Raw genomic sequence first — 26,162 nt, 5'->3', positions numbered from 1 at the left:
TGCTATTTTAATTAGGAATTTTATTTTGTGCTTCAGGGTCACAGGATAAAATAACTACATTTAGCTTGCCTTTCACTGATGCCTTTGCCAAATGTCAGCTACAAGGACTCCTCTCCCTCACCAACAGCCTGTCTAGCAGCCAGAGTGGTACTCTACTGTAACACACAGTACTTTTTGTAATCGGACTCAAAGTCTTCGTCCATGCTGCTTGTGTCCGCCATCTTTTTGCCATCGATCTTAGGCAGGAATTGTGCACAATCTATTCCCTGTTGCTCATAGAAAAGAATGTAGGCAGAATCGGTGTCAATTTCATCAGGGTGAAGTTCCTGAAAGGGCAAGGAAAGCTTTTAACACAAAAGTTGGTCATTGCTCTGCTGGCTCTTCCTTCTTGCCTGAGGAACAAGACCCACCTCTCCATCCTCCCCAATCACTAAATCTTATTTCTTCCCATCAATTTAATATGTTTGCTGCCTCACGCTTGTCCGTAAAAAAAACTTTTTTCAATGTCTTTTTTGGGAAAATACATATTTTTAAAAAGACATATTTATTTATTTTGGGCCCCGTGTGGTAGCTGAGTGGCTAAAGTCCTCGCCTTGCAAGCACCAGGATCCCACATGAGCACCGGTTCATGTCCCGGCTGTTTCACTTCCCACCCAATCCCAATTCTCTGCTTATGGCCTGAGAAAGCAGTAGAGGATGGCCCGAAGTCTTGGGACCCTGCACCCACGTGGGAGACCCAGAAGCAGCTCCTGGCTTCAGAGAAAAAAAGATCTTCCATCTGCTGGTTCACTTTCCATGTAGCCACAATGGCTGGAACTGAGCTGTTCCAAAGCTAGGTACCAGCTGATTCTTCCAGATCTCCCATGTGGGTGCAGGGTCTCAAGGCTTTTGGGCTATCCTCTACTGCTTTTCCAGGCCATAAGCACGAAGCTTGATGGGAAGTGGAGCAGCTGGGATATGAACCAGCGTCCATATGGGGACCAATGCTTTCAAGGCAAGGACTTTAGCCACTAGGTTACTGTTCTGGGCCCTTGGGAAAAATATTCTGCTGACAAAGAAGTTCAAAGAACAACCTAAAACCACATGAAATTCTAGTTCAAAGATAAGAGCATCTTCCTGTTAAGTAAAAAAATAGCTTCGTTTCCCCCCACTATTTGTATTTTTTTTTAAAGATTTATTTATTTTATTACAAAGTCAGATATACAGAGAAGAGAGACAGAGAGGAAGATCCTCCGTCCGATGATTCACTCCCCAAATGAGCCGCAACGGCCGGTGCGCGCTGATCCGAAGCCGGGAACCAGGAACCTCCTCCGGGTCTCCCACGTGGGCGCAGGGTCCCAAAGCCTTGGGCCGTCCTCGACTGCTTTCCCAGGCCACAAGCAGGGAGCCGGATGGGAAGTGGAGCTGCTGGGATTAGAACCGGCGCCCATATGGGATCCCGGCGCGTCCAAGGTGAGGACTTTAGCCGCTAGGCCACGCCGCCGGGCCCACTATTTGTATTTTTATTCCTTACTCTGGGTCTCACATTATTCTCTTGACAAGTGTCAACCTCTCTGTGCTGAACCTAACAAAAGCATCTATTTCTTTTTTGTGGAGTGTCCATTACTTCTGTAAATGCTCCCCCAGATCTGTTGGAATGTTTTCTAATTTTCATTGAAAGGTAAGAAATAATTTACCTTACAGCTGCTGTCATTGTAACAGTACCACTTGCAGTTTGGATTTTTGGCATATGTGACGTAATGACCCCCACCCAGAATTCCTGAATGGCACTGTAAAGACAGAAGAGAAGAAGGTTATGAACAGTTAATAGACTGTGGCCAGGATAGCAACAGAATCTGAGCAGAATAACACTGACTACTGAGGTGGTTAAGAAAAAAAGTTTGGAATCTAATTTTTTTTCCTAAACCAAAATAAGCAAAATTCAGAAAACCCTAAATTCCAAATCTTGTGTGGATAGATAACAAGACATTGTGTAGCTGTAATCAGGTTTTAGAAAACAATTATTCCGCAGGAGCATACCATTATGAACGACTTAAATCTGTGACGCCATTTGCAATAACCAAATGACTACCTCCCTGCACCACCTGTGAGCTCCTGGAATTCTGTCTGGGAGGGCAATTAAAAAACCAACCAAACAAAAAACCAACCAAACAAACAAAACTTGCTTATTTTAAAGGCAGAGTTAGAGAGAGACAGAAAGACAAATCTTCCTCCATACACACTGTTCACTCCCCAAACAGTCGCTAAGGCTAGGCCAGTCTGAAGCCAGAAACCAGGAGCTTATTTGAGGTCTCCCATAGGCATGTAGGGACCCAAACGCTTGGTCCATCTTTTGCTGCTTTCCCATCAGCATGGTGCTGGATCAGCAGGATCTCAAACCTGTATCCATATGGGATACTGGAATAACTAGTGGCTTTGCCCACTGTGCCACAATGTCAGCATCCAGAAGGAAAAATTTTGACTGCCTTTCTCTACCATCAAGCTCAGTGCCTTATAAACCAAACAGGCTTGAAGATGCTTGTTGGTGAATGAATGAAGGAAAGTGAACAAACCAGTGAAAAATAATAACTTTTGAAAACCACACAACAATCTACTTACCGAGATTGCATAAAGATTATAAATGGGCTTAATACGAGTGTCATCTCTTTGGTCATCAATGCTGTCTTCTTCACTGTGATTTCCAAGCTGACCACTGCTATAGCCATTGCTACATGCCTCATGCTCATAAAGAAATCCATTGGCCAAAGCTACCTCGTGGTCCTGAGGGGTGACAAGTTCAGGCTGGCTGCCTCCCAGTATATGCATTCGGCTCAAAGCATCAGTCAGTTCACAGATCTGGCCAGCCCCATTTTCTCTGCAGGCATCTAAGTTCTCTTTACTACTCGACAGTTTATTTTTGCTGCCAATCTGGGGTAGCCGGAGCCTCCCTCTGCTTCTCCCCAAAGTCCTTGGGCTGCTGTTAGGGCTACTGTTTTTGCTGGAGGGACAGCTGGTTCCACTCTTTCTGGATGAAGAAGGTGAACCTGTGAAAGCGAAAGAAGGTTCACAAATCCAAACTCAGCAAGTCAGGTCAGACAATAAACACGACCTGTGAGGCTAACTTTGCTAATATACACACCAAAGTAAAGATAGAAGAGTCCTGACTAGCCACTCTTTACTTCTTATTATGTAGCTAAAACGTGACATGTAGATGGCAATGTCCTGAGATACAAATACATTATAGAACCCTAAAAAATAGGAAAAAGGAGATTGTCAGGCTGAGTTCACAACAAAGTAATTATTAGACTAAGAAGTTCTCTGCATTCTTCTTTGTAAAATTATGTAAAAAAAAAAAAAAAAAAAAACCAACATGACCACCATTTAGGATGTATTACTGCTAAGCATGGCCTTATCCCTCACCACAGTCTTGTAAGCAATAGGTCTTAAACTCTTTGGTGACAGCCCTCTTGATCCCTTTTACTACCCGTAAGTATTACACAGGACCCCTAGAACTTTGGGAAAAGAGTAATTTCGTTCCTTCAGATCCTCTGAAATGGTTTCATGGATGCTTAGGGGTGCCCAGCAGACTACACTTTCAAGGCTGTAGGGACACAAGGATGACCATATGATGCTCATCTCCTGTACACCAGGCCTTACATTTCATGAACTTGGTATCATCTCTACTTCACAGATGATAAAATAGAATGGACAGCCTGAGTGTCTTCCTAAAAGCCACCCAGCTCTGATTCCAGAGAGGTTCCTTCTGCCCCATCTTCCCTCCCAAGCCACTGGATGCTGAGAAAGCTGCTCCGGAGGAGGGTGGCTCACCTTTCGGGCTCCCGACGATGTTCGCGCTGAGGGAGGACGGGCTCTTGCTGAGTAGCACATCCTCTTCCCCAGCTGAACTCTGGGCATCCGGCCTCTTCACTTCTCCTGCCAGAACCCTTGGCTCACACCGGTCATCACCTTGGGCTGTGAGTAGTTTACGCTGGCAGAGAGTGGGGTCTCTTGGTACCAAAAAAGCACTAGGGTCAAAACTCTCACGAGGAAATTTAACAATTTTCTGTGATTTTATCCATCGACCATTTACAAACTGGAATCGTTTAAGGTGAATAATCTGGAGAAGGAAATGGTGAAAACATCAGCTTCAAAGGGTTCTCTAGTTACAAACTTTATATTTGAAAAAACAAGACTAATACAGACTCATGTCCAGCAGCAGGTAACATTTACTCATTATTCTCTAAAGACTTAAAAAAATATGGTTTTTACAAAAGCATTCACTTCGTAATTTTCTAAATATACATTTTCACAAAGCATTTAAAATATATTTTTTCATTTTATTTGTAAGAAGAAGACAAAGATGAAGACAGATAGAGAGCTTCCATCTGCTGGTTCACCCCCCACATGCCTGCAGGGTTTGGGCCAGATGGATGACAAGAGTCTCCTACTGGGGTTACAAGGACCCAAGTATTTCAGCCATCACCTGCTGCTTCCCAGAGTGCTTGCTGGCCAAAATCTAAGCACAGCAGCTTGGACTTTTTTTTTTTTTAACGATTTATTTATTTTTATTGTAAAGTCAGATATACAGAGAGGAAGATCTTCTGTCTGCTGATGCACTCCCCAAAGTGACCACAACGGCCAGAGCTGAGCTGATCTGAAGCCAGGAGCTTCTTATGGGTCTCCCACACAGGTGCAGGTTCCCAACTGCCTTCCCAGGTCACAAGCAGGGAGCGGGAGGGGAAGTGGAGCGGGGCTGCCGGGATTAGAACCGGCGCCCATATGGGATCCTGGTGTGTTCAAGGTGAGGACTTTAGCTACTAGGCTACTGCCCCGGGCCCCAGCAGTTTGGACTTGAACCAGGCAATCTATATGGGACACAGGTATCTCAAACACACTGATGTCTTAATTACTATATCACATGTCACCCCCATGATATGTTTTATGTGATGGTTATGAATACATACAACTGTCAAAACTCATCAAATGGGATATTTAAGAATCTAAACATTTGGTTGCACGTTTGTTTATTTTTAAGATTTATTCATTTTAAAGAGTCAAACAGAGAGAGAGAGAGAGAGAGAGAGAGAGAGAGAGAGAGAGAGAGAAAGATCTTCCATCCACAGGTTCATTCTTCAAATGGCAGCAACAGTTGTAGCTGGGCCTGTCTGAAGCCAGGAGTCCTTTTCAGGTCTCCCACATTGGTACATGGGCCTGAGCACTCAGACCGTCTTCTGTTGCTTTCCCAGGTACATTAGCAGGGAGCAGGACTGAAATGGAGCAGCCAGAACTTAAAACTGGCACCCATATAGGATGCCAGCGCCACAGGCTATGCCACAGCACCGGTTTATTAAACCTCAGTTAAAAAGTCTTTCCTGCTTTCTTCCTACCTTGCCCCTAAACCTGTCCCTGGTTTCTTTTTCCCTTCCCTCAGTTTCCACCTCTGGAGCTAGCTAATTAACATTACTGATGTCTTGGATTGTGTTTTCTGGGAAGCTGTGCTGGTCTAAAGAAAGAAAAGTTTGCTAATCCAGAGGAGTAGGATGAAGACATGAGTAAAGAAATATATAGTATCTGGTTAAAGTACACTTGAGAAGTGTACTTTACCTGAAGGTATTCCCTTCTCTCTGGAGAAAGCCTTCTTAGAAGATTCTCCTGACAAGTAACAGGAGAGTCTCCTGATTTACGAAGGGAGAAGGCAGGAGTGAAGAAAATCTAAAAGAACTTAGGCCCACAGGTCATGGGCAGTGCCCATCCTCCCTGCTCCTCTGCAGTCTACTCAGAGTTCTCCCAAGGCTTTCTGTGCCCAAAGAGCCAACACAGTTTACATCTTCTTCTCAAGTCAAATTCACTAGGTCCTACCATCTGTGGCGCTATTCCTGTGCTGAACTGTAGTTACCGGCCTACATGGCTTTTCTTTCCTTTTAAGCCATATTCTCTTTTGCAATGGGAACTACCAAATATTTATGGAACAAATCACTTGTGTGCTCAACATGAAAACCCTGTGCACAAAGTTTTAAATATTGCTGCAGAAAGTTTTTTTTTTACTCTCAAGAAGAAGTAACAAAAACTCCTGTTCATTCCTGGCTTCTTTCTTTGATGGGAGATTCCTGTGCTCTCAGAGGCAGGGCTAAAACCTACCAGGATCGGGGGAAGCCTCCAGAGATCCAGTTTCTTGGTTGCCAAGCAGTGGGTCTTACACTTGGAGCAGTAGTACATCTCATTCTCCCCCAGCTCCTCCTCGCTGGTGAATGCACGGAGACAGCTGTCCAGGTTGATGGGCTCAGCTTGTGCTCGCCGACTCTGCTCCACACTCTCGTGCTCTTCCACAACCTGCAGGCGGAGGGAACAGAAGATGAGCTCTGGAGAGCCTGGCTATGGCACCAGAAACTGAAACCTGGACGTTTAGAGTAAATGCAGCAGCTACACAATTATTCATGAGGACCACAGCAGTAACAATGGCTAAAATTTCTTTCAATGGTGCTGACTTTTTTTGGAAATTCCTGAATGTTTCCAAGATGACAAAACAAACAAATAACAATCAGCCTGTTTATTTCCCAGCTCTGGAATCTTAAAATGGTTGACATGAGAACCTGAGATGGCAACACAAGAGCAAGCTGAAAAGAGCATGACATGGTACTGCCAAGTTCCTGGCTCTGTGGTCTTGTTAGCCAGCATGTTAGTCTCTAGAGCAAGGAAGTCGGGGTCAGAAAGGAGACGGAGTAAATGGGGGCCTTGAAAAGGGTTATGAGAGAGAGGGAGCGGGGGTAAAAGAAAGCATCTAGACTGCAACAGAAAAGGATGACTTCTTCCTTTCTCCATTCCTGGCTACCACTTGACAAGTGTAGGAAGTACTGAATTGGCCTACTTCTTTTTTTAATTTATTTTAGAAGATCTTTTTTTTTAAATTTATTTTTATTGGAAAGGTGGATATACAGAGAGGAGGAGAAACAGAGAGGAAGATCTTCCGTCCTACGATTCACTCCCCAAGTGAGCCACAACGGCCGGTGCTGCGCCTATCCAAAGCCAGGAGCCAGCAGTTCTTCAGGGTCCCAAGGCTTTGGGCTGTCCTCGACTGCTTTCCCAGGCCAGAAGCAGGGAGCTAGATGGGAAGTGGAGCCGCTGGGATTAGAACCGGCGACCATATGGGATCCCAGCACATGCAAGGCTAGGACTTTAACCACTATGCTATTGCACCAGGCCCCCTTTGCTTTTTTCTACTTGGGAACATGGGTGAGGTATAGTGTCAGAACTGTGGATACGACATAAGACTTCTCCAAAGGATATTTCTTTTCTTTTTTTTTTTTTTTAAAGATTTATTCATTTTATTACAGCCAGATATACAGAGAGGAGGAGAGACAGAGAGGAAGATCTTCCCTCCAATGATTCACTCCCCAAGTGAGCCGCAACGGGCCAGTGCGCGCCGATCCGATGCCGGGAACCTGGAACCTCTTCCGGGTCTCCCACGCGGGTGCAGGGTCCCAATGCATTGGGCCGTCCTCAACTGCTTTCCCAGGCCACAAGCAGGGAGCTGGATGGGAAGTGGAGCTGCCGGGATTAGAACCGGCGCCCATATGGGATCCCGGCACGTGCAAGGCGAGGACTTTAGCTGCTAGGCCACGCCGCCGGGCCCTCACAAGGATATTTCTGTGTAAAGACAGTGCTAGGACTTCAAGGCCAATAGTGACTGACTCCCTCTTTGACAAGGTCATACATTTGTTCATCAGCCCATGTGCTGCTCTTCCTGAGGGGAAATGCATTTCTTTTCTTTTTTTTTTTTTTAAGATTTATTTATTTTTATTACAAAGTCAGATATACAGAGAGGAGGAGAGACAGAGAGGAAGATCTTCCATCTGATGATTCACTCCCCAAGTGAGCCGCAACGGCCAGTGCTATGCCGATCCAAAGCCGGGAACCAGAAAACTTTTCTGAGTCTCCCACGCGGGTGCAGGGTCCCAGTGCTCTGGGGCATCCTCTACTGCTTTCCCAGGCCACAAGCAGGGAGCTGGATGGGAAGTGGAGCTGCCGGGATTAGAACCGGCGCCCATATGGGATCCCGGCACGTGCAAGGCGAAGACTTTAGCCACTAGGCCACGCTACCGGGCCCGGAAATGCATTTCTTTGGGCTGCTTGGATTACAGATGAGCACAGCTCCAGACACCAAGTTTAGAATGTATTCAGGTGAGACTTACTCATTGTTTCTCGGCCTGTTGCTAGGAATGAGAGCTGGTGAGAACTTATTCCTTGCATAAGGCAGCTGAGTCACAAAGCTGTTACAAGACCCAATAAAATCAAGGTTGGGGTTGGCCACGCAATTAAAGTTTCACCATTGCATCACCAAGCAATATAAAGAAATCATTTAAAAAGGGGAACTTACAGGAAAATTTGTTTTTATAAAAAAGGAAACCTAGCCCAGTCTTGGGTCACCGAGATCTTTTTTTTTTTTTCCCCATGAGCTCAAGTTCTGTAGTAACAACCTGCTACTAACTGTCTTGATCTTTCGAGCTGGCTACTCAAGGGACACATGGACACGCATCAGAAGGGAATGTGCTCTACTGGGGTTGATGGAATGAGGAGGAAAAAAGGTGTACCAAGTCCAGTAGCGTTGCTTTTCTCACAGCAAGTTAAATATTACCTCTATTATCTCTGCCAGGTATGCTTTATGGCCACCACAAAGTAGAGTAAGCTAGTTTAAAAAGCTGATTTTTATTGACTATAAATTCTGGAACACAGGCAGGTTATACAGCTACACTGAGACAGGAGGAAGGACAATCTGAGAAGAATTTGGGGATTGACAGTAATTTATATTTGTCAATAAAACTGCACTAAATGACAAAAACTTGATTTACCTCTTGGAACCCATGCTCAGAAAATCTGCACTGTTCTAAGTTTTTTTTCCTTCTTCTAAATTGCTTTGAAGTTTATACTTACCAACACTATCAGACTCTTTTAAACAGAGAAAGAGAAACCTAACATGTTATTTAGCAGCACTTGCTGCGGAATGTGAGGTCTAAACAATAGCATGGGCAGATAGAAAGAATGAGCATAAAGCGGCTGGCATTGTAATGCAGCATGTCAAGCCACCACTCGTAATGCTGTCACCCAAGAACCTGGGCTCAAGTCATCCATGTGGGAGACCTGGAATGAGCTGAGGCTCCTGACTCCAGGCTGGCTGAGCCCTGGTCATTTGGGGGAACAAACAAGTTCTTGTCATTCCAGCTTTAAAATAAAATAATCTTGAAGAGCCTGGCGTGGTGGCCTAGCAGCTAAAGTCCTCGCCTTGAACACGCCAGGATCCCATATGGGCGCCGGTTTTAATCCCAGTGGCTCCACTTCTCATCCAGCTCCCTGCTTGTAGCCTGGGAAAGCAGTCGAGGGCAGCCCAAAGCCTTGGGACCCTGCACCCGTGTGGGAGACCTTGAAGAAGTTCATGGCTCCTGGCTTCGGATCAGCACAGCACCAGCCGTTGTGGTCACTTGGGGAGTGAATCATCGGACGGAAGATCTTCCTCTCTGTCTCTTCTCCTCTCTATATATCTGACTTTGTAATAAAAATAAATAATTATTACAAAAAAATCTTCAAAAAAATGAACAGCGCATCTCAAGTATCTTCCCTTAAATGCCAATAAAAATTGAAAACCATAATTTTCGGCAATTGCATAATATTTTAACCAATGATTATATCATGCTTTATTTAACCATTTCTTTATAAGGTGAGATAAACACAAGTTATTTCTAATATTTTACTAAACCAAAAAAATGGTATGATAAACACTTATCTACAAACTGCCAACTAATTATAGAGTATCCTATTTCCCTAGGATAAATTCCTAGAGGGGAAATCACTGGAATGAAGAATATAAAGCATACAGACATTCCCCTGGTTTTGAAGCAAGGTACCTCCTTTTGTCTACGTGACTTCCTACGCACATGCAGAAACCACATGTGGGAAGAGCCCAGATGGGTCACGAGTCCCCATTTCCAGTAAGACAGGGTATCTGAGTAGCTGCTTGTTTCCATAGCTTCTTCAGTGTATCAGTAAAACTGGAAGTGGTGTAAGATTTAGCAGTGTATCAGTAAAACTGGAAGTGATGTAAGATTTAGCACATTACACAGACCCTTCCTTCTAGAAATGCGACGTCTTCCAGAACTTGGAGATTGCACATGAGGTTTCTTGAGAAAAGGAAGGAGACTTACATAATTAAACAATTTTTCATCTTAACAGAAATATCTTGTCAGAACAATGTTCTGTCAGATTTTGTACTGGCAAGTAAGGAAAATGTGGGTGAAGTTACCACATTACTTTGCTACAGAGAGCATGGTTACTACATCAACGTCTTCAAGGTTTTGTTTAGTTTTAAGATCTTTCATGTAGCAAATACACATGTTACATTCATCCTTAGAAAGGGCTGTTAGGAGCCTCAGGGTCTGTACTCAATATCCAGAAATGCAAATAAAGAATGAAATCTAGAAGTGGTAGTTTTCCTAGATGTCAACAGCATGAAAAGACAGAAAAGTCAACAACCATTCCTAACTTATCTACAAGGAACACTGAAGAAATAAGGAAATTTCCAACAATCAAGAACAACATAAACACAAAAATCACTACAATTCCTCATGCAACTTAAATAATTCCTTTGATTATGTTGCTTTGTTTTTATCAGATTTGTAGTGTCTCTACCTTTCACATGCGTCTGGTTGCTTAAGAACTGCCTCAGAAAAACATTTTTAGGTAGGGACTTAGTATTTTTTTCTGAAGTAACATTGAAAAATTTTTTAAAAGATTTATTTATTTTTATCGAAAAGGCAGGCATACAGAAAGGAAGAGAGACAGAAAAAGATCTTCATCTTCTTGGTTCACACCCAACTGGGTGCAATGGCCAGAGCTGAGCCGAACTGAAGCCAGGAGCCAGGAGCTTCTTCCAGGTCTCCCACGTGGGTGCAGGGTCCCAAGGTTTTAGGCCATCTTCTACTGCTTTCCCAGGCCACAAGAAGGGAGCTGCATGAGAAGGGGAGCAGCCAAGACATGAACTGGCGCCCCTATGGGATCCCGAACTTGCAGAGAGGATTAGTCAACTGAGCCATTGCTTTGGGCCCCATTTTCATTATTTAAAAATTGCTCAGGGCCTGGCGGCGTGGCCTAGCGGCTAAAGTCCTCGCCTTGAAAGCCCCGGGATCCCATATGGGTGCCGGTTCTAATCCCGGTAGCTCCATTTCCTATCCAGCTCCCTGCTTGTGGCCTGGGAAGGCAGTCGAGGACGGCCTAAGGCTTTGGGACCCTGCACCTGTGTGGGAGACCTGGAAGAGGTTCCAGGTTCCCGGCATCGGATTGGCATAGCACCGGCCGTTGAGGCTCACTTGGGGAGTGAATCATCAGATGGAAGATCTTCCTCTCTGTCTCTCCTCCTCTCTGTATATCCGGCTTTCCAATAATAATAAATCTTAAAAAAAAAATTGCTCTGGCCAGTATGTGTAAGGAAAGCAATGACATTGAACAACTTCAATAAAAGATGCATTTCAATTCTTTCTCCAATTTTCTGATCAATATGCTCACTGTAGCTGTAGCAGCTACTACCCAGGGATGCATTTGAGCAAAGTAATTGTGGTTAACAAATGTGCCAGCTTCCATAATACTGAACAAGTAGACAGAAAATTATTGATAGATCAAGGCCAGAGATAATTAGTTTCCTTTTAAAGATTTGTTTTTAAAAAAGGCAGAGTTACAGAGAGAAGGAGAGAGAGAGAGAGAAAAAAAGAAGAGATACAGAGACAGAAAGAAAGCTTTTCCATCTGCTGGCTCACTCCCCAAATGTTGCAACAGCTAGAGCTGAGCTGATCTGAAGCCAGGAGCCAGGAGCTTCTTCTGGGTCTATCACGTGGCTGCAGGGTCTCAAAGTCCTGCGCCATTTTTCCATGGTCCCAGGATGTAAGCAGGGAGCTGGATTGGAAGTAGAGTAATTGGGACATGAACTGGTGCCCCTGAGGGATGCCTACACCAAAGGCAGAACCTTAGCCTACTATGCCACAGTGCTGGCCCCAGAATGTAAGTCTTTAATTATATTCAGATTTGTTTCAACAGCTACTTAGTACTAGTACTTTAAATTTAATATATTCTTCAAGATTTATTTGAAACGCAGAAAGAGAGAGAGAGAGATTCTCTATTCATGGTTCGCCCTTTATTGCCCATAATAGCTTGGTTTGGACCAGGCTAAATCCAGCAGCTAGGCACTCCATCCAGGTCTCACATGTGACTGGCAGGAACCCAAACACTTGGGCCATCATCTGTTATCTTCTCATGCACATTAGCAGGAAGTTGTATCAGAAGCAGAGGGTTGGGCCTGGCGTGGCATGGTAGACTCGTGGCTAAAGTCCTCGCCTTGCATGTGCTAGGATTCCATATGGATACTGGTTAATGTTCCCACTGCTCCACTTCTCTTCCTGCTCCGTGCTTGTGGCCTGGGAAAGTGGTCCAGGATGGCCCAAAGCCTCGGACCCTGCATCCGTGTGGGAGACCTGCATGAAGATCCTGGCTCCTGGCTTCGGATCAGCTTGGCTCTGGCCATTGGGGCCACGTGTCTCTCCTGTCTCTCCTTCTCTGTGAATCTGACTTTCCAATAAAAGTAAATAAATTTTAAAAAATAAAAAGAAGCAAAGGGTTCAGAGTATTATTTCATTGCAGGAAGGGCCACAAAGAACTTCCTGCTGTATGGCAGGGCCCAGCGGATGTCTCTACAAACACCTGAATGCAGCTCCACCTTCCTTTGCATGGACACTAGACCACCCTGTGGAAGAATTCTAATCCATTCAGGCATTGTTTGCTACTGTGGAGTTGGCTCTTTTACTCAATGTGAGCTTGGAGGTTAATGTCCATAATAATGTCTTGCAAAAGGGTGTTCTATTATTCATACTGTCTTGGCTGTCCCCATCGACCTTATGCTAATCAAGGGACCTGTATTTAGGGTTTCATTCTTTCTTGATCTTTAGGCTCTCCTTTTTTTTGGTGACACAAGATTGAGTTGTAGAATAAGAATTGTAGCAGGAACTTTTAGGGTTTTTAGGTGAAACAAATGGCAGAATGATCCTTAGAAACATCCACTTGACCATGATGTAAAAAGTGTGAGCCAGAGTTTTAAAGTTTCTGTATAAATAAAGCGGACAGCTATCCCACACTGTCCATTATGATCATGGAATTTTCGTGGTCCTTTTATTTTCTCTACACTTCATCCACGCACCCTTCTCGAATTCCGAACGGAGTCCAGCTAGAGCTGGACTCCGGCGCTATTATGTAAGTACTCCAAGTGGTAGTCAACATGCTGTGCCACATGCCTACCTAATATTAATATATTTTTAAAAAACCTTCCTTTGCTTTTTTAAAAAAAGATTTATTCATTTTTATTGCAAAGTCAGAGATACAGAGAGGAAGATCTTCCATCTGATGATTCACTCCCCAAGTAAGTGCAACTGAAAAGGGACATTTAGGATTGAAATGACAGAAGAATTTAATTTGCTTTTTACTTTCTGTATTCTGCTTGAGGTAAAAGGACAGTGAAGGGCAGTGACACATTTCATGATAGAGCCTGGGAGCCTAAGAGATAAGGGGCACCTGCAGCTAGCCTCTGCCCCTAATGGCATGGCCCCCTCCCTGCTTATGTTAATGATTCCCACTCCCTGCTCATGTTAATGGTTCACCCTTCCTGCTTATGTTAATGATTTTAGCCTTAGCTTAGCCTTTTAAAAACCCCTCTGTCTAATGATTCGGGGTCGATGCCTAGCTTCCTGCGTTAGGAACTGGCCTGGGCCCCAGCGCGCTGGTAACCAAATAAAACCTCTTGCTGTTGCATCCTTTGGCTGGTGTGTGCTGTTTCACCGAGCGACCTCACGTCCCGTTCAGAAGGCCAAGTTTGGCCTCGGTCTTAACACAACAGCTGGTGCTGTGCCGATCCGGAGCCAGGAGACAGGAACCTCCTCCAGGTCTCCCACGCATGTGGGTTGTAGGGTCCCAAGGCTTTGGGCCATCCTCGACTGCTTTCCCAGGCCACAAGCAGGAAGCTGGATGTGAACTGGAGCTGCCAGGATTAAAACCGGCGCCCATATGGGATCCTCGTGCGGTCAAGGCGAGGATTTTAGCTGCTAGGCCACCGTGCTTGGCCCCAAATATTAGTATTTTTTAAATGTAATGCTCCAATACAATTAATTCCAGATGATGGCAGACAGCTAAATCTAAGAAATTATGTCAATAGATCAAGTGTATAGAGAATATTAGTAAATGTTTTTCTAGTTATATTTAAATAGTCTATAAAAACATTACAGTTAAACTGAGGAAAATTTCCCATATGAAGCCACTTTTTTTTTGTTTTGAAAAGCTACATAGAGTGAAAGGAGAGATGGAAAAAGACTGAGAAGGAGAGAGAATGAGGTATCTTCCATCTGCTGATTCATTCCCCAAATGGCCCCAAATGGTCCCCAGTGGTTGGGCTAGGCTTGGCCAGGCCAAAGCTAACAGCCCAGTCTTCCACATAGGTGTAGGGTCCCAAGCACTTGAGCCATCTTCCGCTGCTTTCCCAGGCCTTTAGCAAGGAACTAGATTAGAAAGTGGAGCAGCCTGGACCAGTGCCCCTATGGCAATGCCTGTAAGGCAGGTAGTAGTGTCAAACAGTATGCCACAATGTTAGCTCCATGAAGCCTCAGTTTCATAATGGACCTGGCTACTTACTCTTTCCTGGGAAGTTTGATAGCGAAGGTGAAGGGCTGTGGGGTCCCAGTCCACGGCAATATAAGCATTTCCAATGAAAGCTCTATCTTCCCCACAATCAATTTTGCAGCCTCTGCAAAATCTAAAAGCAGGGGAAAGATCCAAAAAGAAATAATCATAAAGGAATTCAAATTTTCTTAATCAGAAATACTCTTTCTTGCTTTTCCACTTTCATCTTGGGCTCCTCAATTCCCATTCTGATAAATTAAAAAATGCTAATAAAAACACCCTTATCACTTATTAAGTATTTGGCCTTACAAAGCACTTGATAAATGCACAGGAAGATGAGCTTAAAGGCAAAGAAATGATATGGCATATTCAAACTGGCTATGTGAGACAATATAGCTCTTGTGAAATTCTTATTGTTTTTTTAAAGATTCTTTCACTGGGATCAGCAGTGTCATAGCTGGTAATGCGGCCAACTGCAATGCCAGCACCTCAATTGGGAATCAGTTCTAGACCTGGCTGCTCTGCTTCTGATCCAGTTCCTTGTTACTACTGTACCTCAAAAAGCAGCAGATGATGGTCCAAGGTTTCAGGTCTCTGCAACCATGTGAGAAATCCAGAAGGAGCTCCTGGCTTTGGCTGGGCCTATCTCCAACCATTGCATCCATCTGGGGAGTGAACAGATTTCTCTCCTTCTCCTCATCTCTCTATAGCAGTGCCTCTCAAATAAATAATCTTTCAAAAAACAGACTTATTTATCTGAAAAGCACAATTACAGAGAGAGGGGGAGACAGAATGAGTCTTCCACTCACTGGTTCACCCCTCAGATGGCTGCAATGGTGGGGGCTGGGCCAGGCCAACGCCAAGAGCCAGGAGCCTCCCCACAGTCACCCTAGTGGGTTGCAGGGCCCATGCCTTTGAGACATTTTTGTCTGTTTCTCCCAGGCCACTGGCAGGGGCCTGGATTGTAAGTGAGTATGGGACTTGAACTGGTGCCCTTATGGGAATCTAGTGATGTGGATGTTGGTTTTATCTGCTATGCCATATTGCCAATCTCATTTTTAAAGTTTTATTTATTTTTGTTGGAAAGTCAGATACACAGAGAGGAGGAGAGACAGAGGAAGATCTTCCATTAGTGATTCACTCCCCAAGCAGCCACAACAGCCAGAGCTGAGCTAATCTGAAGCCAGAAGCCAGGATCTTTTTCCAGGTCTCCCACACGGGTGCAGGGTCCAAAGGCTTCAGGCTGTCCTCAACTGTTTTCTTACGCCAGAAGCAGAGAGCTGGATGGGAAGTGGAGCTGCTGGGATCAGAATCGGTGCCCATATGGGATCCTGGTGGACATAAGGCAAGGACTTCAGCCCGTTAGGCTACCATGCCAGTCCCATCGCATTTTTTAAAGATTTATTTATTTTGCTTGAAACTCATAGTTAGAGAGAGAGAGAAAGAGAGAGACATACACAGAGAGGGGGAGACAGAGTCTTTCATCTGCTTGATCATTCCCCAAATGTTTGCAGTGGGCAGAGCCATGCCAGTCCAAAGCTTAAAGCCAGCAGCTTCCTCTGAGTCTCGACATAGCTGCAGGAGGCCAAGGCCATGGGCAATCTTCCATTACTTTTCCAGGCCATAAACAGGGAACTAGATTAGAAATGGAACAACCAGGACTGGAATTGGTGCCCATAAGGGAAGCTGGAGCTGCAGGCTAAAAATAAGCCTGTTATACCACTGCACTGGTTTCACTCTTGAAATTCTAAGCTCATCTATTTAATGATCAGAGGGAGGAAAATTTACCTGAGAAAACAATGCCTACCTCCTTGTTTGTACAGTGGCACATGAAATAAAAGAGTTCATGGAAAATGAATATTACGAAAAAAGTATGCATGAATTAAAAAATTTTTCTGCATTTAAATAAGTTTATATATTTATTCCATTTTCCATAAAAAATACTTTAAATTTACTTGAAAGGGAGAGAGACAGAGAGAAATATCCCTTTCTTTGGCTTATTCTCCAAATGTCCAAACACCCACAACTGGACCAAGAAGAAGCTAGGAGTATAGAACTCAATATGGGTCTCTTAGGTGGATGGTAAGGACCCAAATACTTAAAACATCACCTGCTGCCTCCAAGAGCAAACTGGAGACTAGAACTAGGCACTTTGAGATGGGATGCAGGTATCCCATGCAGCTAAGCCCAATGCCAGGTTCCCTACACACTTTTTGAAGTATCCTTCTATAAGTATATAAACATTTACTGTGTTGGATCTGGTGCAGTAGCCTAGTAGCTAAATTCCTCGCCTTGCATGCACCGGGATACCTAATGTTCTACTTCTCATTCAGTTCCTTGCTTGTGGCCTGGGAAAACAGTCAAGGACCGCCCAAAGCCTTGGGACCCTGTGCCTGTGTGGGAGACCCAGAAGAAGCTCCAGGATTGGATCAGCTCAGCCTGGTCATTGCAGACACTTAGGGAATGAATCAGCAGATGGAAGATCTTCTGTTTCTCTCCTTCCCTCTGTAAATCTGACTTTCCAATTATAAATAAATAAATAATATGATTTAAAAATTTACTGTTTTACAGAGAGAGGGTATGACAAAGTCATGATTCTAAACCTATTTTAGAACCAGTTTGCTAAGTCTGTCACAGTTCTCTAAAAGTTGACTTGTCATGTCAGGTACTTTCTTTGCTTAACAGCAATGACGAATTAGTTTGGATAACTTCTAAAAGGCAAATATAGACTTCCATGAAGGCCTAGTACATAGACTACATTGTGCTAGGCTCAGGATTGCAAACTTATTTATTTATTAAAGATTTATTTATATTTATTGGAAAGTCCGATATACAGAGAGGCAGGGAGACAGAGAAGAATTGGCTGATTCATTCACCAAGTGCCCTCAACAGCCGGAACTGAGCCAATTCAAAGCGAGGAGCCAGGACTCTTCCAGGTCTACCACACAGATGCAGGGTCCTAAGGCTTTAGGATGGACCATCCTTTACTGCTATCCCAGGCCACAAGCAGGGAGCTGTATGGGAATGGAGCAGCTGGGATTAGAACTGGCAACCATATGGGATTCCAGTGTATCCAAGGCAAGGACTTTAGCCACTACGCTACTGTCCTAGGCACAAACTTACTTATTTTTATGGAGCAGAAAATAGAGAATAATAATGGTTGAAAATAAGCTATAAATTTGATGTTAACTGTGGTGTTCATACCATCAGCTAAGTCTCAAAACCAAAATTTAGCCAATTAACCTTCAAATAATCTCATTATCTGCTATTACTTCTCACAAACTGAAATCTCACTAAACTGTGTAATATTTGATTCTGTAATTGTACTACATTTTTTTTCTCTTTTTTTCTGGAAGCTCACTTTACCTGTACCATGGGCACCAAGCACAAGAGTTTCCATCTTTTTGCACAACTCGTAGAGTGAATGGATATTGATAGCCCATGCTGTCATCACTGAAACAGAGAACATAAACCAAAGTGTCAGACGCATATCTGGTTTGGGATACATCTTATTTTCATTTTTCTTGGAGGAATCCTGGAAAGGGCCCACTGTCACAGCAGAATGTGAATGCTCCAGCTCCGTATGACTTATCCTAACCAATAAGCTGCAGCCTTGGGCCAGCCCCATTCTGGACTCCCATGCTGTACCCCTGTTTACAACAGGGCAAGCACACTGTACTGCCAGATGTCTCTAAGAGTCCATGTGGCCCGCAAACACCCCCAAAGATAAGCTAATCAAGAAGCAAATGACAATTATCCTCCTGGCATAATTTTATCAAAGGATTTAATTCACATTAAGCTGAAATAATTAGATCTTTTCATTGATGTATCACAGAATGTTGAATATTTAGGAGTCTCCTTTAATCCAAACTCCAACTACTGATACAATAATACATGCTAGGTATCTGCACCCCTCTTTTTTTTAATTTTATGATTTATTGATTTATCTTAAAGGCATTGACAGAGAGAGAGAGAGAGAGAGAGAGAGAGAGAGAGAGAATGAATGAATCTTCCAGTCACTAGTTCATTTCAAAAAGTTACAATGGCTGGAGCTTGGCCAAAACCGGAGCCTAGAACTCCATTTGCGACTGTCTTGTAGGTGGCAGGGGTGCAAGCACTTGGGTACTTTACTGTTTTCTTACATACACTAGTAGGCAGTCGGACCAGTGCTTATATGGGATACAATGGGGACTGCAAGCAATGACTTAATCCACTGTACCACAATGCTGGTCCTTGAACTAATTAAGAAAAAAACTGAGGTCAGCACTGGCAGAGTGGGTTAAGCTGCTACTTGGATGCTGGCATCCTGGCTGCTCCACTTCTTCTTTTTTTAAATCCACAGCACTGGGGCTGAAGTGATGAAGTGTCTGCAATGTAGGCATCCCAGATGATCACCAAATCAATCTAGTCCCAGCGACTCTATTTCCACTTTCTTTTTAAAAAAAATTATTTATTTTTTTTCTTATTGGAAAGTTAGATGCAATTCACTCCCCAATGTCCGGAGCTAAGCCGATCCAAAGCCGAGAGCCAGGAGCTTCTTCTGGGTCTCCCATATAGGTACAGGGACCCAAGGCTTTGAGCCGTCCTCGACTGCTTTCCCAGGCCACAAGTAGGGAGCTGGATGGGAAGTGGGGCCGCTGGGACACGAAGCAGGGCTGCTGGGATGCTACCAGCACCCATATGGGATCCTGGCGTGTGCAAGGCAAGGACTTTATCCGCTAGGCTACCACGCTGAGCCCATGGCTGTTCCACTTCTGATCTAGCTCTCTGCTAATGCATCTGAGAAAGCAGTGTATGACTGACTAAATGCATGGTACCGTACCAGTAACATGGACATGAAGATTGAGTTTCAGCCTCCTGGCTTCAGCCTGTCCCAGCCCCGGCTGTTGTGGCCTTCCGAGGGGCGAGAACTGGAGGATGGAAGATTGGAATATTTCTTTTTCTCCCTCCTGCTCTCTGCCTTATAAATACATATATTTTAAATATTTACTCATTTTTACTGGAAAGGCAGCTTTACAGCGAGAAGGAGAGACAGAGATAAAGAGCTTCCATCTGTTGGTTTACTTCCCAAATGGCCACAATGACTGGAGCTGAGCCGATCTGAAACCAGGAGCCAGGAGCTTCCACTAGATCTACCATGTGCGTGAAGAGTCCCAAACATTTGGGCCATCCTCTGCTGCTTTCCTAGGCCAGAAGCATGGCACTAGATCAGAAGTAGAGCAGCCAGGAAACAAGCTGGTGCTCATGTGGGATGCCAGGGCTAGCAGGTGGAGGATTAGCCTGTTGAGCCATACTGCTGGCTTCTCAAATACACATAATTTAAAAATTCTATCTTTCTACCTATCTATCTATCCATCTATTTGCTTATATTTACCTGAAAGCTAGGATGGCCCAAGTATTTGGGAACCCAGTGCATTCAAGGTGAGGACTTCAGCAGCTAGGCCACTGCGCAGGGCCCATTTTAGCAATTTTAATTAATTAATGGGGGACATGGAAGAAGAGACATAGCATTCCAATCTGCTGATTTGGTCCTCCAACAGGTGCAATAAGTGAAACAGGGCTGGGCTGAAGTGAAAAACCAGGAACTTGGGCCCGGCATGGTAGCCTAAAAAGTCCTTGCTTTCCACATGCTGGAATCCCATATGGGCACCGGTTCTAATCCTGGAGGCCCTGCTTCTCATCCAGCTCCCTGCCGGTGGCCTGGGAAAGCAGCTGGGGATGGCCCAAAGCCTTGGGACCCTGCACCCGTGTGGGAGACCTGCAGGATGAGGCTCCCGGCCCCTGGCTTTGGACCAGCGCAGCTCCAGCAGTTACAGCTGCTTGGATAGTGAATCATTGGACGAAAGATCTTCCTCTCTGTCTCTCCTCCTCTCTGTATATATGACTTTCAAATAAAATAAATATTAAAAAAAAAAAAAAAAAAAAAAAAAAGCAGGAACTCAACAGTTTGGGTTTCCCATGTGGGTGGCAAGCCACCACTACTGCCTCTCAGGTCTGCATTAGTGCGGAGCTGGAATCAGCAGCAAGACCCAGATACTGTGACACAGAACTATTTTTACCACTAGATTAAAATGATTCTTCTTAATGATTTAAAAATTGTGCAATTGAGATAAGTGTGATGGCACAATGGGTTCAACTTCCTCTTGGGTACTTACATATATGGGAGTGCCAGGGATCTGCCAGGGATCAAGTTCCATCTCTGCTTCTGCTTTAACTGCTAATGCAAACCCTGGAGACAGATAACCAGCCCAAGAACCTGGGTCCCTGACACCCATGTGAGAGTCAGAAGCAAAGTGGTGCTCCTGGAATTGGTGTAGTTGAGCTCTGACTGTTGCATACATTTAAGGAATAAACTAGCAGATGGAACATTTCTCTCTCTCTCTCGTTTCAAAAAGATAAACACGCAAATTAAACCCAAAATTAAAAAGTGTGAATTAAGCAGCACTAAGTAAATGCACAATGGTTTAAGAACCACTACCATCACACACATTCAAAAGTTTATTCATCTTCCCAAACAGAAACTTACTCACTAAACAACTGTAACTCTTTCCCTTACCCCCAAGATCCTGATTTCTAATCTACTTACTGTCCTTATGAATTTGCTTATTTTAGATGCCACATAAGTGAAACCATGCAGTGCTTATCATTTGTGTCTACCTCATTTTACTTAGTATAGCATTTCTATTCAAAAACTGTTTCTTTAAAGATTTATTTTAATATATTTGAAAGGCCGAATTACAAAGAGACAGAGAAGGAATCTTTCATCCAATGGTTCACTCTCCAAATAACAGTAAGGACTAGGGCTAGGTGGGAATGAAGCCTGAGTTAAGAACTTCACCCAGGTTTTCCGCAAGGGTGGCAAGGGCCCAAGCACTCCAAACATCTGCTGTTGGGCCTGGCATGGTGGCCTAGTGGCTAAGTTCCTCGTCTTGAATGGACCAGGATTCCATATGGGTGCCAGTTCTAATCCCGGCAGTTCCACTTTCCATCCAGCTCCCTGCTTGTGGCCTAGGAAAGCAACTGAGGACGGCCCAAAGCCTTGGGACCCTGCACACATGTGTGAGACTCAGAAGAGGCGCCTGGCTCCTGGCTCCGGATCGGCACAGCACTGGCCATTGCGGTCACCTGGGGAGTGAATCATCGGACGGAAGAGCTTCCTCTCTATCTCTCCTCCTCTCTGTATATCTGACTTTGCAATAAAAACAAATCTTTAAAAAAAAATCTGCTGTTGCTTTCCCAGGTGCGTCAGCAGGGAGGGAGCTGGATTGGAAGTGGAAATGCTGGGACTTGAACTGGCCTTGTATGTAGCAGCTTAAACTGCCCAAGCATAGTATGGTGTAGTATGTTTCAGAACTCCATTCCTTTTTATAGCTAAGTAATATTTCATGGTGTGTTACAACACTTTTTGTTCACTGATTCATCTGTTGATGGACACTTGGTTTATTGCAACCTTTCAGCTGTGTGACACATTAGATTCTTTCAATGGAAATCAGAGGCAATTTATCATTTCACCCATAAGTATCTCAGCATGTATTTCTAAAAGATAAACCCTTATTAACTGTTTAAAAAAAGGGTTTATTCATTTTTATTGTTAAGGCAGATTTACAGAGAGAAGGAGATACAGACAGAAAGATCTTCTGTCTACTGGATCATGCCCCAAGTAGCTGCAATGGCTGGAACTATGCCAATTTTAAGCCAGGAGTTTCTTCCCACATGGGCACAGGGTGCAAAGGCTTTGGCCATCCTGTACTGCTTTCCCAGGCTACAAGCAAAGAGTGGAATGAGAAGTGGAGCAGCTGGGACATGAACTGGCGCCCATATGGGATCCCAGAATGTGCAAGGCAAGAATTTAGCAAGTAGGCTATCGCATTAGGCCTCCTTTATTAACTTTTAATGTATATTGAATCATTCTTTACTTAACTCAATCCAGTCTCTGTACCTTCATCTGCATTACTCTGCTAAACAACTTTCAGAAAGGTCACTGAAAATTGCTACCTTATCAAATTTTGAGGGTAAGCGAGAGACAAGTCTTTTGCTGGTCACTCCCCAAAAGGCCGCAATAGCCTGGGCTGGGTCAGGCCAAAGTCTTGTGGCAGAAACTACACCCTAGTCTCCCACATGGCTGGCAGGGTCCCAAACAATTGGGCCTTCCTCTGCTTTCTTGCTAGGCTTATTACCAGGCAGATGGACTGGAAACAGTGTAGCCAAGACTTGAACCAGCATTCAGAAGGCACACTGGTATTACAAAAGGTGGCTTAAACTTCTATATCACAATACCTGTCACTCTTGCTCTTCCTTTTTTTCTTTTAAAGATGTATTTATTTGTATTGAAACATCAGATTTTCAGAAAAAAGGAGAGACAGATGTTGGTTCATTCCCCAAGTGGCCACAATGGCCGGAAATGAGCTGATCTGAAGCCAGGAGCCAGGAGCTTCTTTTAGGTCTTCCATGCGGGTGCATGGTCCCAACGCTTTGGGCTGTCCTCGACTGCTTTCTCAGGCCATAAGCAGGGAGCTGGAAGGGAAGCAGAGCAGCTAGAACACAAACTGGCGCCCATATGGTATCCTGGTATTTGGCAAGGTGAGGCCTTTAGCCACTAGCATACTGCACTGGGCCTCCCCATGTTGTTTGTAATTTCAACTGTTGGAATGCTTTCAGCAAGCAGATCTTGGGGCCTGTGTTGTAGCAGTTAGTTAAGCTATGATGCTGACAGCCTATGTCAGCACTGGTTCAAGTCCTGGCTGCTCCATTTCTGATACACCTCCCTGATAATATGCCTGTGAAAGCAGCAAGGAATGGTCCAAGTACGTGGGTGCTTGTCACAAAATGGGAGATCAGGATGAAATTCCTGGCTCCTGGCATCAGGGTGGCCCAGCCTGAGCCATTGTTTTTATTCGAGGAAAGAACCAGTAGACAGATCTCTTTCTTTCTTTCAAATAATAAAAGAAATATATCTTTAAAAAAATCTTACTATATTTGCTATTTGACTTTATAATCTGATTTAAGATTTTTTTGCTTTGTTTTTTTTTTTTTTTTAAAGATTTATATCATTTGGGCCTGGTGCAATAGCCTAGCAGTGAAAGTCCTTGCTTTGCACTGTCCCATATGGACACCGGTTTTAATCCTGGCAGCCCTGCTTCCCATCCAGCTCCCTGCTTGTGGCCTGGAAAAGCAGCTGAGGACGGCTCAAAGCCTTGGGAGCCTGCATACGTTTGTGAGAATCTGAAGAAGCTCCTGGTTCCTGGCTTTGGATATGCGCAGCTTCAGCCATTGCGGTCACTTGGGGAGTGAATCATCAGATGAAAGATCTTCCTCTCTGTCTCTCTTCTTCTCTGTGAATCTTTCCAATAAAAAATAGAATAAATCTTAAAAAACTATTTAAAAAGGATAAATTTTATTTATTATTTGAAAGTCAGAGTTGCAGAGAGAGAAGACAAAGCAATATTGCATCACTGGGATGGCCCCAAAGCCAAGGATGGGCCAGGTCCAAGTCATGAACTTCTTTTGTATTTCCTACATGGGTAGCAGAGGCCCTATTCAACAGACCACACAGCAAAGACAACTTTTTTACTCAGTTACCACAAAAATAAAAATCTCATTTGCAGTCTGATTAGAAGAAAATGAAATAAGGCTGATATCACAATTCCAAAGATTATTCAAAGTAAATTCAACAGAACACTGGTAGGAGGATCAGAAAGAAAACATAAAATGTTTATCTTTACCTAGTTAAAAAAGATAGCATGGAAATAATTCAAATGAATCATTTGTTATGACATGAATTTTTTTTAGATTTTTCATGTAGTTATGAAATAATTCATGGAAAAATGGAATGAAAAATTTACTTTTTGCAAAGAAATCTTTAGCCCTTGGGGTTTCCATTAATTTTTTTAAAAGTCCTCATACATATGCACTTAAAAATTTTTCCACACCCAAATAAATTAATTCCATTTGCCATTAATTCCCTGAAGTATCCTTGTATATGTACAGTCATGTCTATTCTCAATCTCAGGGAATTAAGATGACACATATTTCCTCTACTTTTATAGTAACAAAAGACAAGAATATTACCTGAAATATTAGCAGGAAGGATAAGGATTATTAGACAGAAGGATGCCTAGGAGGAGAAAGAAAGCTTTCTCACCATATTCAAAGTATCAAATCAAGTGGCTGAATTATATGCTTTCTGAATGGTTCTTCCAGGAGTAATTAGCATGAAGCGAATTCTATCACAGAATTCAACAACTCACTTTTTCAGAGTTTTGAAATTACAGTCTAGGTGACCTTCTGAACTCACCAATCCTGAGCATGGTTGCTAGCTTCCTGAGGTGGCAGTGGGCTGGCTAATCGTGATACTTGAATCCAAACTGCATCATAGAGGTCTTTCTTCCGGGTATGCACAGTACAGGGAACAATCAACGGCATTCCAAAAAGGCTGGGGCGATTCTTCTGAGATGACAGGAAATACAGTTCTGTCCTCATCTATTGGACAAACAAGAGAACAGAGTCCTTATTCCTCTCTTTAGTTTCCCTAAGACTGCCAACAGGTACCATGCCCATTTTCAAATTAGGATCACATTCATCTCTATCAATATAAAACCATCTTAATTAATATGAACAGAACTTTTAACTAAAAAATATTTTATTTATTTGTATTGCGAAGTCAGATTTACAGAGAAAAGGAGTGAGAAAAAGATCTTCCACCTGCTGGTTCACTCCCCAAGTGACCACAAAATGGCTGGAGATGAGCTGATCCGAAGCCAGGAGCCAGGAGCTTCCTCCAGGTCCCCCATGTGGTGCAGGGTTCCAAGGCTTTGGGTCATCCTCAACTGCTTTCCCAAGCCACAGGCAGGCAGCTGGATGGTAGGTAGAGCAGCCAGGATACAAATCGGCACGCATAAGGGATCCCAGCACGTGCAAAGCGAGGACTTTAGCCACTGGGCTACCATGCCAGACCCAAAGAAGAGAATTTTTTTTTTAAATTTTAACTGGAAAGACAGATTAGATTTACAGAGAGAAGGAAAGACAGACACAAAAATTATTCATCTACCGATTCATGCTCCAAAAGGCTGTAACAGCTGGAGCTGAACCAATCCGGAGCCAGGAGCCAGGAGCTTATCCAGGTGTTCCACACAGATGCAGGGAACCAAGGATCTGGCCATTCTCTGCTTCCTACCCAGGACATAAAGAGGAAGCTGGATGAGAAGTGGATTAGAACCAGCTCCCATACGCAATGTCATCATTGAAGGCTGAGAATTAACCTGTTGAGTTATGGTGTTGGACCCCAAAATGAATAAATTAAAAAAAAAAATGTTGGGCACAGCATGGTAGCCTAGCAGCTAAAATCCTCACGTTGCACACACCGGGATCCCATATGGGCTCTGGTTCTAATCCTGGAGGTCTCACTTCCCATCCAGCTCCCTGTTTGTGGCCTGGGAAAGCAGCAGAGGACAGCCCAAAGCCTTGGGAGTATGCATTGAGCGATATTC

General features: G+C 43.9%; 1 protein-coding gene across 3 annotated transcripts in view; it reads right to left on the bottom strand.

The window, feature by feature from the left end:
• Positions 1 to 26,162, bottom strand: part of USP32 (ubiquitin specific peptidase 32) — a 154,504-nt gene continuing 128,342 nt past the window's right edge. For all 3 annotated transcript variants that reach the window (XM_004590953.3, XM_058676199.1, XM_058676200.1), the window contains 8 exons: positions 24,971 to 25,155; positions 18,043 to 18,129; positions 14,689 to 14,809; positions 6,118 to 6,309; positions 3,808 to 4,096; positions 2,599 to 3,023; positions 1,677 to 1,769; positions 1 to 326 (listed from right to left, as the gene is read on the bottom strand). In XM_004590953.3, the coding sequence (XP_004591010.2) occupies positions 153 to 326; positions 1,677 to 1,769; positions 2,599 to 3,023; positions 3,808 to 4,096; positions 6,118 to 6,309; positions 14,689 to 14,809; positions 18,043 to 18,129; positions 24,971 to 25,155 (1,566 nt within the window). In that variant the 3' untranslated portion in view covers positions 1 to 152. The remainder of the gene's footprint in view (positions 327 to 1,676; positions 1,770 to 2,598; positions 3,024 to 3,807; positions 4,097 to 6,117; positions 6,310 to 14,688; positions 14,810 to 18,042; positions 18,130 to 24,970; positions 25,156 to 26,162) is intronic.

Source organism: Ochotona princeps, chromosome 17 (genome assembly GCF_030435755.1).
Source record: "Ochotona princeps isolate mOchPri1 chromosome 17, mOchPri1.hap1, whole genome shotgun sequence".
Lineage (NCBI taxonomy): Eukaryota > Metazoa > Chordata > Mammalia > Lagomorpha > Ochotonidae > Ochotona > Ochotona princeps.
The sequence above is the reverse complement of the archived record's forward strand: the minus strand, read 5'-3'. Positions and strand labels throughout refer to the sequence as shown.